The sequence below is a fragment of the Mangifera indica genome, chromosome 6, assembly GCF_011075055.1.
Source record: "Mangifera indica cultivar Alphonso chromosome 6, CATAS_Mindica_2.1, whole genome shotgun sequence".
NCBI lineage: Eukaryota > Viridiplantae > Streptophyta > Magnoliopsida > Sapindales > Anacardiaceae > Mangifera > Mangifera indica.
Window position 1 is genome coordinate 4,808,187 of NC_058142.1, and position 19,150 is coordinate 4,827,336.

The following is a 19,150-nucleotide window of genomic DNA, read 5'->3' on the forward strand; positions in this document are numbered from 1 at the left end:
AAATTGTCTTTGCATTATTTTCTTTCCACTACATTGATGCATGTCAAATAAAATTAGGGGTTTCTCTTAAATTATGAACAAATATATGCAGACAGCTTGTAGGAATAGAGACTAAATTTTTAATGGTCCAATTTGTATTTAAAATTATAATAAAATTATATATATATTTTAAATACACAAAATAAATATATAAATGATAAATTAATTTTAAATTAAAAACAAAATAATGTCTATCATATGTTGTATCCTTAAAATATGTACATAAAATATTACTTTTAAAATAATCATTATACTAGCAACGCTCTGCTTTCAGCATGTCCAAGAAATTCTTCCCAACCAAATATTTGGAATATATTTAATTTTAAAAAAATGAAAAGGAGAAACAGTTGACACAAAATTTCAACTGAAAATTTTAATTACAAATAGGACCAAAAATTTAATTTTTTTTCTCATGTCCAGATGCATTACCAGAGGAAAAATTCCCACCATTTCACAAAGACCAAAAAAATAGATAATAAATTTCCTAAACCAAAGACAATAATTCAATTTAAATCATTCAGAAAAGGGAGAAAAAAAAATGAACCCTAAATGCTTATCATTCTCCTGTTCTTCATTTCCTTCTTCAGTAGGCAGAAGGCCAAGACATTTACAACATACTAAGACCTCTTACTTAACTGCCTCTTTTTCTTTTTATTTACCTACCCTTAGAACTCTTGCCTTCTGAAAAAAACCTGGCAAGAATACACAGATTGCGACGAGATGCACGATGCCAAACAAGTAGTACCTATAATCCATGAAAGCTCAATTTAGTATAGTTAGAATTGAGTAGAGAAAGACCTGTATCAAGTTCAAATCTCAAAGGTCGCACTTATACCTCATCATTCGAGATTTGATACAATGAAAAAAGATGCGCATGTTTACTGTCAGTATAGTACCTTTAGGTGGAATCCGCCACAAAGAACACCATGCTTCAATCGCTTAGGACTACATTTTGTAGATCCAGTTTTCCACTACAGTAACTGGAAGAAACAGTAGAGATCTCCTGTCGTCCTCTCCATTCTTCACCAGGTTTCAGCACAATTGGCTTTTCCACACATGCGGCCCCCACACATAACATATGCTTGTACTCGTCATCACCAAAATCAATCATTGACTTAGCTTTCTTATCCCATGGATTCCAGACCACTGCAGAGGAAAAGAAATACAGTAACTGCCACTAGAAGCAATAGTATTTTGTAAGAATGTATGCAACAAATTTCAGACACTAAATTAAAATGAAAAAGAATAGGAAAAAAAATTAGTTAAATTCTTCACAGGGCTATAACTAGGGCTGGATTCGAGCCGAGCCAGCTCGAGCTCGAGCTCGGCTCGGCTCAGTTCGAGCCCGAAACGAGCTCATCAGCTCGATCGAGCTCGAGCCGAAGAGACGTCGTTTTGATCCATATATATATACAAAACGGTGTCGTTTTGATATAAAAAACGAGCCGAGCCGAGCCGAAAACGAGCCGAACCGAGCTGAAAACGAGCCGAGCCGAATCCGGCTCGAGCCGAACTCGAGCCGAGCCCGAGCTGGGCTTGGCTCGAATCCAGCCCTAGCTATAACAAAAGAGTTCCACTAACAATTTTTTGGTCAAATGATTTATAATCATGATAATGCAGTTTGGGCAATACATCTGCAAGAATCTGTCATATCCCTGCATTATTTATAAACCCACCAGTAGAGCACCCAGACCCAGTTTTCTTTTAATAAGAAAAACGAAAAAACCTACAAAAAAGAGAAAAGCCAGCCCACTGAAGGACAACCTTGAGATAACAAGATAAAGCAAACCACCATTTTAACCCAAAAAGGAAGGGGGGAGGGGTGTTGCACGCGGTGGGCCAGGGCAGTGAGGGAATTCATGAGAAACTTTTCAAAGGATGGAATGGGGTATGGAAAAGCCATATTGTCATCTGCAACCAAGTTGGCTAAAAATATCGCTGTTATCAATATTAGCCGAAACAAGACAGGCCAACGCATATTAACCATAGTTATATTTACGTTGTGTAGGGCTGGATTCAAATCGAGCTCGAGCTCAGCTCAAACAAACCCGAAATGAGTTAAACTCAAACGCGTTCAAGCCTTAAACTTCAACATTTTCGAGCTCGAACTTTTGGAGTGTTTAGCTCGTCAAGCTCGCGAGTTAAAAATTTTGATACAAAACGACGTTGTTTTAACCAATATGTATAAAAACGACGTCGTTTTAATAACGAACTAGTAGAAAAACTCGAGCTCGAATTGAACTCAAACTTGGCTTTTTTGAAACGAACCAAATTCGAGCTTATTTGAAGAGAGCTCGACGAGCCCGAGTTTGCGCTTGAGCTTAATTCTATGCAAATCAAGGTGAGCTCGAGCTCGGCTCAGCTTGAATCTAGCCCATAATGGATGCCCCCTTGACCATTCCCAACCACGGTTGACTTAGAGTTGTAGAGTTACTAAGAGGAAAACACGAGAAAATTATAATGATGGTAGCATATTAATCTAACAGATCCCTTCCTTTCTAAAAGCGAAATATTTTTCTCCTCGTTGTGATCTAACTTGCATGCACAAATACATACAAGGAGAACTGAGAAACTAATGAACCATGTGGACCTTCCTAACTCACCAGCATCTGGAAGTCCATCCTTCCGCAACACAAAAGTCCGCTTCCTCTCATGGTCCAGAATAGCAATTTTTGTAGGTGTACTCAAATATATATTGTCTACCTTTACCAAAATAAGAAATATAGCAATTAATGACAATGGAAACAAAAACAGAACTAAATAGTGTAACATCACTATCAAACAATTAGAGCAAAAACTAACTTCTGATTCAAATGTTATTGCATCCCCCTGTTCGGTAAATCGCTCTTTACCCTTCAAGTTGTCCAGATAATCAAGTGTCTCTAATCCTTCTACCCGCACTTCACTAAAATAAAATAGAATAAAATAGCAACATGGAAGTTAGGTTGGCAAAATATACATAATCAATAGACAAAAACAATCTACAAAGTTAGGTCATTGCTACCGTTGACTATGATTATCTAGACAAATTTATTTTTATGAAACTGGACATTTACAAATTAAAATTCTAATAGAATCATTTTTTAGCAAAAGATGTTATGGTCAATTAACAATCTGAAATTATGACACCATTTTTTTTCCTTGGTATGGTAACCATCTGTATCATTCTCCAACCACAACTGGTCCACTACTGCCCACCTTGAACACCCTCCACATTGCCCAAGCTATCAATTTCAAACTCATTTCCCATCCTAAAAACTATCTGATCTATGTTTAATTATATAAATCTCAAGAGATAAACCATTTTCTGCAGAAAAGCATCCCTGATAAATCATGAAGAAAATTATTTTGTCATAATATTCTAAAAAACAAAGCAGGCTACATCATGAAAGCTAAGAAATTTCAGAAGATTTAAATTAAAGCGATTGTGTTCATATAAATGTTTGTGTAAGATATCAAAGATCATAACATAAGTACAAGAGTGAAAGTTATATGAGAGCTAGAAGAAAACAGGTTCACGAAGATGATGCCTATAACCAAGTTAGCATTCACAAAGACACTTCACTTCCTTCCGTAATCCCTCTCTTATACTTGCCCATAACTGCCTTCATAAACTGCCATCATAACTGCCCACAGTTCCCACTCTTATTCTTGCCCATGGTTGCTTTCATAAACGGTCTTCATAAATGGGATGGACAAATGAGACTTTATTGTGACAACAAATCTACAATCGGCATTGCCCATAACCCCATACAACACAACCAAGCAAAGCACACATAAGTGGACAAACACTTTATTAAGGAGAAGCTAGAAAGTGGATTGATCTACACACTTTATGAGTCTACCAAATGTCAACTAGCAGATGTATTTATCAAGGGATTAAGTAGCATAGTATATTAAACAATCCAAGTTGGGAATGGAGAACATCTATTCACCAGCTTGCTTAAAGGAAAATGTGGAGAAACAAAGGTCAATTATAGTAGGTTGTAAAAAGAAGGTTTAGGTGGGCAAAGTCCTATAGCTCAGGCAATTGCCATTTAATGATGTGGTTGGAATTTGATTTTTAAGTTTTTTAGGATTTTGTATCCTATATAAAATCCATCATGTAACTATTGAGAAACAATAATGGAAAACAGGAAGAATGCTCCCACCTTTCTCACAATCAACATTAACTGTTAATAAGGGCCAGCAATACATAATAGAAAGTAACAAGACCTTCATCTTTTGAAAAGAAAAAAACATATAGCATAATATAAATGACAGTTTCCACCAATTTGTAGGATATTAAAACCACTTGAAAAACAAAAAGATATATAAAAAGAAAAGCAATTAGAAAACCTGATATCTGAAACAACAAAGTAGGTGTGATAGGCAAATGTAAATGCAAACGATTTCCCATCTGTATTTGTATTTCGAATGCGAGAAGTCAACATCAAATCTCCAGTAAGTCCAAGAGTTATCCTTAGGCGAAACTCGTATCTACAAATAGTGGTACAAACAGTTAAATAAAAAAGCAGCATGCACAGCAGACAAAAAAAAAATTCGAGCCCTCAATTCACTCCATATCACAGTAAGTAATTGTTCCATGAAAACACAAAATTTTCAGAAGCAAAGATTAGATGACTTAAATTCTCTACATCACATATATCATTTAACAAAGATAAATGAATACATAAGGAGCTTTAAAAAACCTTGCAGTAAATCCAAATTGTATTGACATGTAACTGTCAAATTTGAGTTATGCACCTGTGAGGCCAAAATTTCACATCTTCGTCAGCGTGCTTAAGGATTAAATCAATAAAGGCCCTGTTGGAGGTATTAGTTGGAAATGGTGGAGGATCATGATCAATGCTCCACGCCATGTTCCTTGCAAATCCGTGTTGCTCAAGAGAACCATGACTGCCAAACTGAACACATAAAACTATACATCAAAAGGAACAATAAAATAAAGAAAATTGGAAAAATAAATAAATAGTTCCGTGAAGCACATACTTGAGGAAAGCAAATTGGAATGCCTCCACGAATAGCCTTTGGAGGTTTAAATGTAGCCTAATCAAGATGAAATATACATTACAAAAGATTTATAAAAAAAAAAAAATGTTGAAAACCTACTAACTCATAAAATTCAGCTGATAAGTTTGCTAGCAATTAATGTCAACGATCATCTACTAAAGACCATCCTAACACATTTAGCCAACACTAAATTACAAGGTTAAAACCATTACAATAGAGAATCTCTTCTTCTTTTTCCACATGAGAAAATTGTTCATACCTGGCAAATAGAATTGAGATGAAGATTTTGAATTTTTTGACATATGGCGATTTAAGTATAGGTTTTTATTGAAGTGTGTTTATACTTTGCTTTTTGTTTGGTCAATGTTTTTGGGCATTCCAAGAATATGCTTTGTATAGATTTTTTGGCTTCATAGGATAAATCTTCTTTAGTGGACCATTGTTCACTTTGGTAAAGTTTCTTTCATAAAAGTAGAAATTTCAAACTTTCTTATCAAAGCAAAGACATCATCATTTGCAGCATATGCCCATATAATATGTTTATAGTTCTCCAGTTGAATGGCAACTAACAATTTTGAATATGACAGGGCATAGCAATTAGATGCCATGCAGAGACACGCAAGTCAAGGCATGTTGACAAGCAATTTAAAATAAATATTCAGGTTAATTGAATAAATCACAAATTCCTCCCATATTTAGATGCAAATATATCAAAAGATAAAAAAAGGAAAGAAAAGTTGAAAAAAGGCAACTACATAAACATGTAACTATAATCAGACATAAAGGGGAAGAATATTCAAATCTAATAATCTATCCCTTTTAATCAACCTGCTTTTTGAGTTAGACAATCTAATGAACCTTTGGTAATAAACCTATACTAAATTGAAATGATTAATAACCGAAAACTTGTAATGTCACTAAATCAAGAACTTTCATACTTGCACGTCTACATATTTATAAATTCTGAACACATGGGCACATACCCAGTCTCAAATTAGTTAACCATTTCAAACATTGTCTACAAGTAGATGTCATAGCTGTGTCCAACAAAAATAACCATTGACACATCAGCTGCATGAACATACGTCACATTGTTTACAAGTAGATGTCATATTTGTGTCAAAAGGAATAGGTAATCGCTAACACATCAATGGCATGAACATATGTACACGTACATGATGTCACAAATTTATCAACAAGTTATTTGAACATTTAGTCTAGCATCCATTACCTATACATAGCAGGAACAAACAAAACTATTCCTTATCAATACAGCTAGAGCATTATAACAAATTTAAATTCATCATTTCATTTTGGTTGTTAAAAAATGAGCAAATTGTAAATATAGAAGCACCTTGCTACTAACAAAAAGCAATTCTTCCCCATATTCATTCTTCCAAGATGTTACTTGTCCTCCATAGAGATATACCTGTATTTGAGCAAACCAATAAAGAAAGAAAGGAAAAGGAATAAGGATAATAATCCCAACATAACCGTTTGAATTGGATTTCAGCTTTCTCATTAATGCTAAAAAACAATTTCCTCAACAATAGATGAGAATACACCAACAAATAATAATTCTAAAATGAACTAATAATGAAAAGCCAGTCACTTTTGAAGACATAGATCCATAAAACAAATGATGGTCCACATGAGTGACTTTCTTCATGCCAATTAATGCTCAACCTAATGACATAGTCATGTGGATACTTATCATCTAACCTGAGGATGTACCAAAATAAATGAATATAAATGATATGATTTGTTTTCTTAGTATATGAATGTAAGGCAACATTATAATAAAATAGACATTTGAATTAAAAATATATCAAAAATATATAATGTTATTAAAAAATCTCAATTACAATTACTAGTATTTCCATGAAGAGTGTTTTTATATTATCTATAAATCACATAGAACCAAAATAAACAGTCTATTCTACAAATGCAGTAAAAAAAAGGGCTCAAAGCACATAAATATTAGTAATTTAAATTACTCTAAAATTGGGAAAAAAGGGTGAATTCTACATATATCATAACTATACTACACAAAGCTCATATATTTCACACCCACTACCCTCATATTATTCATAAACCACAAAAGACTACTCAAACATCATCCATCCCCAACAACCTTGGACTTTATTTTCTCTACATTTACTACTTTCATATCATCTATAAACCACACAACTTGTGAAACAAACACCCAATTCCACAGACACCGAGACAAAACTGCTAATACATCATACACATTAATCATCCAACTAATTTGGCAAACCTTGGAAATCATTTCTCTACATTTCCACATCCACCGATTTCACGTCATCCGAAAACCACAAACAACCATCAAAACAGGCATCCAATTCTCAACATAACGTATAACCACTGAAACCTCATACACATATATAATTCAACCATTAAAATTCATTTCCTCTACATTTTCACAGCCACTACCTCCACATAATCCATAAAATATAGAAAAATATTAAAACAAACACCAAATTCAGCAATTCGCATACAATTGACTCAGATCTAACGAAACGAATCAATCAAGATTTTCTAAAAAACTAAATTGCGAAGAGCAAGAAAAGGAAAAAAGATCCGAAATACCTCAACAGATGAGCCACGGGCCTCGCGCAAAATGACTCTCTCGAGGCCGTTAACGCCTTTACAATGCTCAACGAAGAGCACGTCGTTGCCGGAGGAGGTCGAGTGATCCATGGATCGGTCTTTTTCTGTGTCTCTGGATGGAACCGAATCCATTGGAATCGTGTGGGGGAATTTATAGGAAACTGATATGAGACTGCTAAAAAGCTTAATATATTATAAAGAGATTTCTGAGGCCTACTAATTACGGATTCGACTTTTTGAATAATCCTGCCTCCTTACGCTTTTTCTTTTCTTCTTTTGTTTATTCTTTGGATAATTTATGGGAAACTATCAAAACACCCATAAGGTTTTGATAATTACCCTTTACGTGAATTATGTCAGAAATCAATTAAAAAAATCGAATTTTGATTTTTTTTTATTAGAAAGTTTGAACTTTGGTTTTTTATATACCAAACTTTAAGAAATTCTTATCAAATAAACTAAATTTTTATTATTTTATATTGAGCATACCAAATAAATTAACATATTTTTAAAATAAAATAAATAATTGTATATATTTATATAATATAAATTATATGAAATATTAAAAGTTGTATTCTTTCTTAAAAAAATATATAAAAATTTAGTAACTATAATTAATAAAAAAGAAGTCTTATAATTTAGTCCTCTCAATTAAAAAGACAAAATTGGGTTTTTTAAATACATAAAAAATGATAATTTAATAACCATAAATGTTATTATCTATTGAATTAGGTTTTCAATTTAAAAAAAAAAAAAAGACGGAAATATTGATTGTTTCGTAAACAAAGAAGAGGGTAATGGTTTTTCAGAAAAAATAGGGGACAAATCTGTAATTCGTCGTTATTATTATTACTTTGTTGGGTCTACTAAACTTTGATACTGTGTTTGAAAATTAGGTGAAAGCTACTTTTCACATGATTAAAACTTTGCTTTTAAGAATTTTAATGTGATATTTTTTGTTTGGTGGAAAGTCTAAAATACAAAATGTCGAAGGACTATTTCCACTCAAAAATTTTCTGTTAAAAGTAGAAGGGTTTACTAATAATATTAAAATAAATAAAATATACTTTATTTTCTTCTTTGTTTAAAAAATTAACAATTTTTTCTTAAGATTAAGTTTCAAAAAATTCAATTTTCCCTATAGGATTTCGATTTTCCAATGAAACCTCTCACTCTCTAACAACTAGCACTATTTGACTATTTGTCTCCCTCTTCTGGCTTCATCTTTGTCTAGACGAATCGATGAGGTTAGAAGACCAGAAGGAGACAAAAAAGTGATGACCTACAATTGATTTGATGAAAATGCGACGATCCTTCATTCGTCGTTAGTTGGAGTTTTTTTGTATGTCATCGAAGTCGTTGGCGATGGCAAAGGAGAATGAAAGATGGAGATGGTGGCTATCGAAATAGAGAAGAAAACCTAGGGATATTTTTTTAGGGGGGGAAGGAGAACTTACTTTTCAAAAGTAAGGTTTATGATGAAATGTTAATTTTCAAAATCTGAGAGAGAAATGAGATTAATTTATATATTTTTTAATATTATTATTAAAATTACGGTTTTACCTTTATGTATAATAACAATTTTAATGAAAGATTAAAGACTGACGAGTGTTTAAGTTTTTGAACTCTCATATCTGCATTTTTATGTTTTCACCAAGCCATAGATGGAAAATAGTCCTTTGGTCAATCAAAACGCTTCGCACTATGGAGAATCTTGTTTATATCATTATACTAGTTTTGCACATGGAATTACTACTACCAATTAATTGTGAACATAGAGCATGAATTTATGAGAAGTAAGTTCTACCAAGAAAAATGTGGCCTTGAGAAGGGAGCATAATTAAATTTGTATTTGTCCTAAGTTATAATTAAAAAAAAACGTGAAAATTACATGATTTCACATGAGGTTTGACCCAAAATTATTTTCTATCTCTTAATGGCATAAATTATATTTTTTTTTACCTAAAATCAAATTATATTTACAAAAACTAACATTATAGGGGTAGTACAATAAATTCACCGTCCAAAGTTTTGAAAAAAAAAAAGAATATGCTTTTACAAATCTCACTTAAACATTTTAAACATAACAATTTGACCATATTAACAAGTTTAAAAACTTGCAATTGAGTCTATGTATATCGCCTTCATCACTTATAACTCTTTTCTTATTGTTGATGAATTTATCACTATTATAATACCATCGTTTCTGTTCATCAATGAATTTACCATTGCTATAATTTTGTCGTTTTGTTGTTTGCATTCAACTTCTTGACATTAATCAACTTGTTGAAGAAGTTGTCATGATCTCATTGTTTCTATTTGTCGGCTTGGAGATTGAGTTGTTTCTACTCCTCCACTTAGAGGTCTCATCGTTTTAGTTCATAGGCTTATAAATCTCATTGTCTTAGCTCAATGACTTAGAGATCCCTTTGAGTCATAGTCATTCTAACACTAAAAAAGATTGTGAAAACCGACTAGTACACCATTGAGGAAGAAGGTGAGGATGAAAGGATTGAAGAAGAAGAGGATGTTTATAAAATTTTGATAACTAAAAGGATTAAAAAAAATTAATTTTGGGTTATATGGTAATTTAAAAAAGTGAAATAGTGAGGAAAAATAAGACAATAGGACTTTTGGGATAACAATATTTTGATATATCAATTTACCATTTTTTTTGAATGGAATGGATAAAATTTTGTTTTATTCGAAAGAATTAAACTTTCAAATTTTTCTATTTAAATAATCAAACATTCACATTTTCTTATTGAAGAGACTAAATTTTTATTATTTCGTATTGAAGATACCAAATTAACTAACAATAAAATCATGTGTACCTAAAAATGAGTACTAAATTGGATATCAAAATAATATGTAATTAAATAATACTAATTGTGTTATCTAATACCTTTAATATGAAACACCAAAAGTTTTCTTTTTTAAAGTAAAATACTAAAAATTTACTTTCTTTTATAGAAACTAATGAAAATTTGCCCACTTCAACACAAAAAATATAATAGTTTAATAGCTTCAAGTGTTATTAGGGGACACATAAAATAGTACTTTAGACATTCTTGTTATTTACTTACTTGATCATTTTTTAAAAATTTAAAGGAAAAAATAAACAATTTGTAAAATGATTTTACAAAGAAGACATCTTATAAGATTTTTAAATATTTATATCTTTTTCTTTCATACTTAATCATATGCTACTATTGCCACCATGAAAATCAAAAACATGATTTAAGATGAAAATGTGAAATACTATCCTTTTTAATTGATGTTTATATGGAATATAATGTAGAAAGATATATAAAATGTCGGCAAAATATTTAGCATAATATTATTCATCTAACTTTACAATTTTGGGAAAAATTAAAAAAAAACTTTAAAAGTTAACAAAATTAGTGAAGTATTAAAATTTTTAAAGAAAGAACTTGAGTTTGAACATTTACCATGTTTGTGAAATTTTGATTTATCTAATATAGATGAGGTCTCCAGTTACCAAAAAATAATTTGTAGTGGTCAAATTCATTGAACTCAACTTAGGTTATAATATAGGTTTAAAAGCCCTAATCTTAACTTAGAAGTTCGCATGTTGTTTGGGTTATCATTTATGTTGGTTGAAATTGGAGTATTTTAAAATCATTTTTGTCTAGTGTGGATTAAAAATCCAAAACCCAGATCTTTAACCCTGTTTTAAAGTGGCCTGTATTATTGATAAAATGGTTAAGTTTGGTGAGGCGTTTCAAATGTTGCTTCAGTTGGAAGTGAGCTCTCATTTTAGGCGGGCATAAATTGATATTTTACCAGATCTTTGCCAATATTAGCCTAGCCTGTCCCCCAAGTTCCAGGCATTTCTTTGAGCTCATTAGTCTCTTCCTCTCCCACTCACACTCACAGACAAGCATGGAGGGCCTCATACCTTTCATCTACAGAGTCATTATTCAATACAGAGCTTCTAGCAGGCAACCGACAATAGCAGATTCTTGGTTCAGTGAATCACCTCCTATGCCTTACATTAGGCTTCCTGGTGATTCAGGACGCTTCACATTGCTGCCTGAGTATGTTTTCCCTTCATCTACTAGTAGTTCGCCAATTAGCTCCTGTTCCATTGCCTCTGCAGAGGCCCCATTGCTTCTTCGGTTTTCTTCTTGCCATGCTTTTTCCTGATGAGGAATGAATTCATTTTGATTGAAACCGTTTGCTACATAAGTACAGTCTGATGTTTTGTGTTTGATTTGGATGAATAACAGCGTAAGCTGGATTCTACTTTTGTGTTTGATAGGGTGTGATTTTCATGTCAACCGAAAAGTTATTCAACATGTACACAACATATTTGAAGGCTTGAATCAGCACTTAAAACATCTTTAACAAAAGTCAGCTGACGATTCAAAGAAAAATGACATCAACATTACAAAGAAATGCATACGGTGCAAGAGTAACATAAAATCAGACAACTCCGTAAAATTGTAACAGCAACAATATTGCCAGATCACGCTTTATAATATGGGTTAATGCAATTGCATTCTGGTATAGCAAACAATCTTCTGGAGTCAATAGGTAATGCTAATCCGGAAACAAATTGAACAATATTGAAAACATGGAACTTGATGAAGGTTATCAGCCAAGTTTTGTAGTTCACCTGAACCTCCCCACCATCAGGTTTCCTTTCATCCCTGCTTGAATTAGTCTCTCATCCGTCTCTCTTCCATCAATAGCACTAATGCAGCAACTCATGATTGTGTAACCTCACATAGAAATGCATCAAGGTCACCTCTAACTCGACAAATACCCAAAATTCTAACAAAATACAAGAGAAAATCAAATAACTAACAGAAGATGTGACTGCAGAGCGTCATTTCAATAATAATTAATGTTAGAGCGATGTCTATGAGTCCACAAGAAAAAGCTTCTTAACAACAAATCATAATGAAATTGTTTTCAAGGGATATTTAATGCCCAAAGAAAATACACAACAGGAAACATGAGTCTGCAAAGAAAGAAAGTACTCCCATGCCAACAAATAAATAAGCCAAAACTTACCTAAAGCGTTGTAGGATCATTAATCACTCCCAAGAAATCATCCTTTATGGTGCCAATGCAGAACTGCAAAAGGGGTCCAAAGATAAGATAAAAAGAACATAAAAAATATTCAATCATCAAATAGTGGTTAAAAAAATCATGTTTAATCATGTACAAGTTCAAGTATTGACAATATATATGAAATTTAAGATTTTGTATGTCAAGCTCCAAATGTTACAGGATCCCAAATAAATGCCACCTCAAATATAAATCTAATTTTCAGTCTCAATCAATATAAATGACTTCAAACCATATCAATCTAAAACAATGTTGGACAATTCTATGGATGGTAAGTAGGACCATAGTATAAGCCAAAGGTACATGCATCATTTCTTCACTCACATGGGCAACAAAGTAGTGAAGTTTTGTGAAATAGATAACAATAAATTAATCGTCGCCAGTTTACACTCGATTGCTGTATTGACAGCTAACCCAAATCCCAAAATCACATATGCATGAAAAGACATAGGAGTTTGTTAGGCCCCCAATCATAGTGACTTACCACGGAGACACAAGAAAGGATATAACACTTAGTATACAAGCTGCAAGGAAAAGGAAATTGACATTGTGACGATTTAATAATTATTTGCAAGATTAGGAAATAGGAGTGATTTCATGCATATTTGGAAGATTAGAAAATTGAGGTGTATTTATGGAGTACCAAGATGATTAGGATTAGAAATAAGAGATTATAATTAGGATTCTAATTAAGGTTGAGATTTAAAGTGAATAAATAGTTGGGTTTAGAGGGATTGGGATTAACTTTTGAGAATTCAGTTATCAAAGTAGCTTTGTATTCGGATGGTGTTGCAATATCGAAAATCTCTTGGCACAACATCAAAGATATTGAGTTCTTAATTGTAATCGTCCTTTTGTTCAATAAAAATTCATATTTATTCCATTACAATCAACAAGTGCCAATGCTTACAATTTAGGATCCTATCAATTGGTATTGAAGCGCAATCTGCAAACAGTTTTTTTCTAGTCAACCGATGGTTAATACATGCATGGACAACTATATGGATTCCTTAGAAAATGACATGCAAGAGATGAAAGAACGGTGACAGAAGGTTAAAACTGAACGCAATGAGCAATTCAAAGCAATTGAAGAAAACTTTCTAACATTGCCAGAATGATTACGCCACAATAGTATCCACACTCACTGCACCATCAACCATTATAGCCTCAAAATTTATCACACCTATGCAAAATTCACCTCTTGCCCACCCAAATCATGTTACCCAAATTGTCACCATGGTCTTCTTATTACAACAATCTGCCAATTCGACTAAACACGGAGGGTAATATATTGCCACACCCAGCTGCAACAAACTCACACTTTGCACCCATCTGACTAATTGATAGGACTGTGAATTGAACGGATAGACACTTGTCGACCGTAATAGGTTAAATCTAAATTTTATTAAATAAAATGATGATTACAATTAAGAACTCAATATCTTTGACGTTGTGCCAAGAGATCTTCAACGATGCAACACCACCCAAATAAAAAGCTACTTTAATAATTCAATTCTTAAAAGCCAATAACAATCCTCCTAGACCCTCCCATTTATTCACTTCAGATCCTCATCCTAGTTGGATGCCTAACCATAATCTCTCACTTCTAATCCAAATCAACTTGGTAATCTATGATCTAATTGGTAATTATTAAATCACCTCTATTTCCTAATCTTACAAATATTTATTGAATCACCCATATTTCCTAATATTGCAAATAATATTAAATCGCCACAATTTCAATTTTTGTTTGCACACCGCTTGTATAATTTGAGCGTTTTGTCCTTTCTGGAGTGTCAACAATAAGTCGCTATGATTGGTAGTCAAACATAGTGACTTTAAAATATAATTTCATCAAATCCATTCAAAGTTACCACAAGTAAACCCTTAAAGAAGACATGCCCATGACCAACCCTTAAAATATCTTATCCCACCCAAAAACTGATTTGAGCGTTTTATCCTTTCTAGAGTGTCGACATTAAGTCGCTATGATCGGTAGCCAAACATAGTGACTTTAAAATATAATTTCACCAAATCCATTCAAATTTACCACAAGTAAACCCTTAAAGAAGACATGCCCATGACCAACCCTTAAAATATCCGATCCCACCCAAAAACTGAGCATTAGAGAAAATCATCATATGATGACAAACAAATTTTAGTATATTTAAAGCTGAAAGGACCAAATATTAAATGCATATGAAGATAAGCCTAGTACAACAAGCCAGAGCATGTGAAATTTAAATTTATTTTTAATAAAATCCAATTTAAAATTGTACATCCGTATGAAGAAATAAAATAACCAGGTATAAGAAATACTAGCCAAAATAAAAAATTAAGCAAAAAATTCTCACAATTTCTGTAGCATCTACTCGAGTCCCAATTATCTTTAACCGCACTTCACTGTCCTTTTGAATCTTAACCTACAAGAATTACAAGAAATTATTTTGACCATACACTTGCAATACTATAAAATTAACAATAACTTTCTTATGAGAAGTTAAGATTGAAAGCTTACTGATCCATCAGACGTGGTATAATTTGGCATATCTCCAGACTGGAACTCCATATCATCAGGTATCAACTAAACCCCAAATGACATTATCAATACAGATTTGCAGATGATAAATATAATTCGAATGAAGTTCATGCCTTCATGAAAATTCATCTAAACAGTGAAATAGAAACCATGAAGCTCAAAGAAATCAACAAAACAAAAAGTAGAATCAAATATTAAGTTCCAGTGTTTCTTCAAGCTAAAGCCACAACCAAAGAGAACTTACATGATTTGAAACAAAAATTTGAACAGGTCCAGCTTCAGCGAAAAATCCCATCTATCAAAGTTCTACACATGGTTAGAAAATAGAAAATTTCCAAAAACTATTGCGTCTAACACAACAAATTAACAAACAAAAAACTAAATTGGATCATTACAGACATGGACCAACCTTATTCACCATAGTCACAACAGCTTCTAATATTTCCCCTTTGAAGGGTCTGAACACAACACACTGATATTTCACCGGAAACGTTACAAATCCAGTCCCATCTCGAATCAGCCCTTTCCCAATGCTGTCTACACCCGTTATAGCCACCACAAATCCATGTCGACCACTATAGAATTCCAAACAAGATTATTGTCTTTTTTTTATTAGGTTAAAATTGGGGCAAAAAGAATTTGTAAAAGAAAAGAATTGACTCATTGAACTTACCTACACGTGCCCTCAACATCTTTCATGAGTTTGGAGACGAGATGCTCGCGAAGATTGCGACCGAAGTGGCGTGGGTGTAGTTGCATGTTTCGCTCCAATACTATGTGGAAGAACATCTTTCTGCTACCGATTTGAACAGATTCCTAGTTTTACGAGGATAACAAGATATCCCCCTGCAAAATTTTGGAACGTGAACAAGTTAAACTCTGTCGCAGAAAGACTACAATTTTGAGGGTATCTTGGAAAACCCAAATTCCTTCTGGAGAAGAAAAGACAATACTTAAAGAGTTTCGCCCAGTAGCAGTAATTTGAGAAATTAAAAACGCTAAAAAGTAAAAGGAAAAAAGAAAGAAGGCGAATTGTTGCAGTGAGTCTCAACCCAGAGAAATATGGTCTACTCTTACCGGTCAGTAGTGAATTTGGTCTCGTTTGGGGTCAGAACCAGACTCAATCGGACTAAAATTCGAACCCGCGTTTGTTGGGACGCACAACTTACCTTTGTAGTGGGAGATTTTGGGCTAAGAAATTACTCCCACACAAGTTTAGATGCATTACTAAAATTTTATTTTCCAAGTTAAAAATTTAAAAGGGCCAAAGGACTATTTTCCACCCAAAGTATGTTTTTTTTTTTTTCAAATTTCTCCCGTTAATTTTAAAAATCTCATTTATCCATTTATGAATATTAAAAAAACAATTTCAAGGCAATTTCTCTCGTTTTGACTAAGACGTGTCATCTTCGTTAATGATGATATCATACAATGTTAGAAAATATACGACCGAAAAGAGAAACTGTCAAAGAGGGAGAATATGTGCTTACAGATTATCGATCTTCATCAAAAAAGTTGATCTAAAAGTTTGAAAACTCTAAGAGGAAAATACAGTTTTTTAAAACTTAGGTTATAAAAAAATTATTAGTTTTTAGAGTTTGAAGAAAAGAAATGATATAACTAACGGATTCAGTTAATTTTAACAGTCCATGAGTGGATAAATAAGATTTTTAAAATTAACGGGGGTGGAGGAGAATTTAAAAAAGAAACATACTTTGAATGAAAAATAGTCTTTTTACCATTTAAAAACTATTAATTTTAATCAAAATAGGAAGTAAAACTATCATTTTATTTTTAAATTTTAAAACTAAAAAATTTATATAAGTTTTTTTATAATTTAGAAGAATAAAAATTTCAAAACTTCACTTTTTCCTTTAAAATTTTTTCTTTATTCTTTAGTGACGAGAATTAGTTGTCCCCATCAGCCCCATCCTAATATCTTCTTCTCCAATTATCAACTTTTCTATCAGAGCAGGTTTGTCAGACGGAAAGACACAATTATCCTAACTGGATAAGAATTTGGACTCCTTTGCAACCTAGTAAGGAGAAGTAATTTTTCAATTTATAATTATATTAATCACTCATACCAATAGTTTAGAATTTAGGTGATAATAATTCTCAAAGTACTTCTTTTGAGAACCATTAACTATGAGAAATTTTCATTTTTTTCTTGGATTGTCGTGTTATATTCCTCCTTTATATGTAGAAAAAACTGGAAATTCTATTGCAAGTTAATGAAATTCTTCGAACTTCGAACAGAAACAAGAATTAATGGTGATGTTACTCACACTAGAATATTTTGGAGGCTTATATAAATCGCAATGTTCTATTTACAAAATAATGTATAGAAGGCTGTTTCTGTTACGTATTTATAAATATGATATTTATTTTGTTAAATTCAGGGCAATAATCTCTTTTTTTTTTTATGGCAAATTATCAAAAAAAAAAAAAAACAATTCTATTGTTTACCAGGGATAGCATCACTGGCTTATTTTCAACTGTAACATAAACGATCTTGTAAAAATATACACACATTGGAAAAATTACTGTGGCGTGACTACGTTGTGATCTAACTATTACAATCAGTGTTAACAGTGAAATATACAAAAACTAAGGACTCATACTGTAGGAGAAATATAATTCGGGTTCAAAACATGAACGTTCCCTTTCCCTTTCTCTTGATTCTGAATTTGGTAAGCCACTAGTATGACTTGGACGATTCCACAAAGATGTCAGACGTTTGTAACCTATAATGGGTTCAGTCACAGGGTTGGGCGAAGTTTGATCTATTTCCACTCCTAGTAGTTGTCTTTCTTGCAGTTGCTCCGGAAAAAATTGGATTCCTAGCTCTATCCAATTTTTTTTTTTTTTAAATTTTTTCAACATAATGGCTCGCCTAATACCCATGTCCATAATCCAGCTCAGAAGGCTAATGGATTGAGACAAGTACGCTATAGTGTCAGACTAGCCCATGGGCGTAATACCTATACTAATAGCCCAACCTAAAAAACCAATGAGTCGGCCTCAACATGCTATAATGTCAAGCCTTATTTTGGATTTTAAGTTGGACCTCAATTTAATCGAACCCGATTAACATGCTTAGTTATAATAAATTTCAGCAATTTCATATATATAATTATAATTGAGTAATTCTTTTTGGGATAGATTCAAGCCCATCTTATTTAATTTTATGATTCCATCAACATTAAAATGCTTTCTCACTTGCCTTACACAATATGCATCCAATTCAGGCAAGGTTTTTTCTTTACAGTATAATAAAAATATCAGTAAAACTATTTATACCCACTTTGCATAGATAAATGAGTATACATTTTATGTATGTCATCATATAATTAAATAATTTTAAATTAAGAATAAAATGATATCTAATTATATAATGATACACATAAGTGTGTATCTATTTATGTATTCAAAGTGGATACATATAATATTATTCTAAAAATATACACTTCACTATGCTGAATTTGGCTTGAACCTCCACTACCAATTTATTAGTTAAGCTATCAAAAGTTCTTCTCAACTATCATTTTTTAATTTTTAATCTGGGGTTTATGCATGATTCTCTCATTAATTGTGATATATAATATTACTTTTTGGCAGTGACAACAGTTTCTAACCTATCAAGAAATTTATATGCAACCTAAAATCAGATCAGAATTCATGAAGAAAGAAAAAGTTCTAGCAAGCCTTATGCAAACAAGTGTGAAGTTTTGTGATAAGTAAACATTACTCAAAGTTTCAAGAAAATATAAAGGAAAAAATATATACAGGAATTAGTTTTTGCAGCCACATTGAAACAAGTTTGAA

General features: G+C 32.3%; 2 protein-coding genes across 5 annotated transcripts; both read right to left on the reverse strand.

Annotated features, from left to right (window-relative positions):
* Positions 1-386: 386 nt before the first annotated feature.
* On the reverse strand, positions 387-7,920 carry LOC123219565 (putative glucose-6-phosphate 1-epimerase). Its single transcript, XM_044641572.1, has 9 exons — positions 7,663-7,920; positions 6,407-6,481; positions 5,032-5,088; positions 4,786-4,946; positions 4,378-4,518; positions 2,842-2,944; positions 2,643-2,742; positions 936-1,185; positions 387-784 (listed from the first exon to the last, which is right to left on the reverse strand). The coding sequence occupies exons 1-8, from the start codon at positions 7,813-7,815 to the stop codon at positions 971-973; spliced, it is 1,005 nt and encodes a 334-aa protein (XP_044497507.1). The 5' UTR covers positions 7,816-7,920; the 3' UTR covers positions 387-784; positions 936-970.
* Positions 7,921-12,145: 4,225 nt separating this feature from the next.
* On the reverse strand, positions 12,146-16,542 carry LOC123219534 (DNA-directed RNA polymerase II subunit RPB7). Of its 4 annotated transcripts, none has more exons than XM_044641528.1 (8): positions 16,400-16,542; positions 15,996-16,168; positions 15,732-15,897; positions 15,567-15,617; positions 15,302-15,367; positions 15,138-15,206; positions 12,727-12,789; positions 12,146-12,483 (listed from the first exon to the last, which is right to left on the reverse strand). In XM_044641528.1, exons 2-7 carry the CDS (start codon positions 16,109-16,111, stop codon positions 12,727-12,729), a joined length of 531 nt encoding a protein of 176 aa, XP_044497463.1. In that variant the 5' UTR covers positions 16,112-16,168; positions 16,400-16,542; the 3' UTR covers positions 12,146-12,483. The 4 variants fall into 4 exon arrangements, with proteins under 4 accessions (XP_044497463.1, XP_044497464.1, XP_044497465.1 ...); XM_044641529.1 differs by lacking the exon at positions 16,400-16,542 and adding an exon at positions 16,276-16,294; XM_044641530.1 differs by lacking the exon at positions 16,400-16,542 and having other exon boundaries at positions 12,146-12,459; positions 15,996-16,278.
* Positions 16,543-19,150: the final 2,608 nt, after the last annotated feature.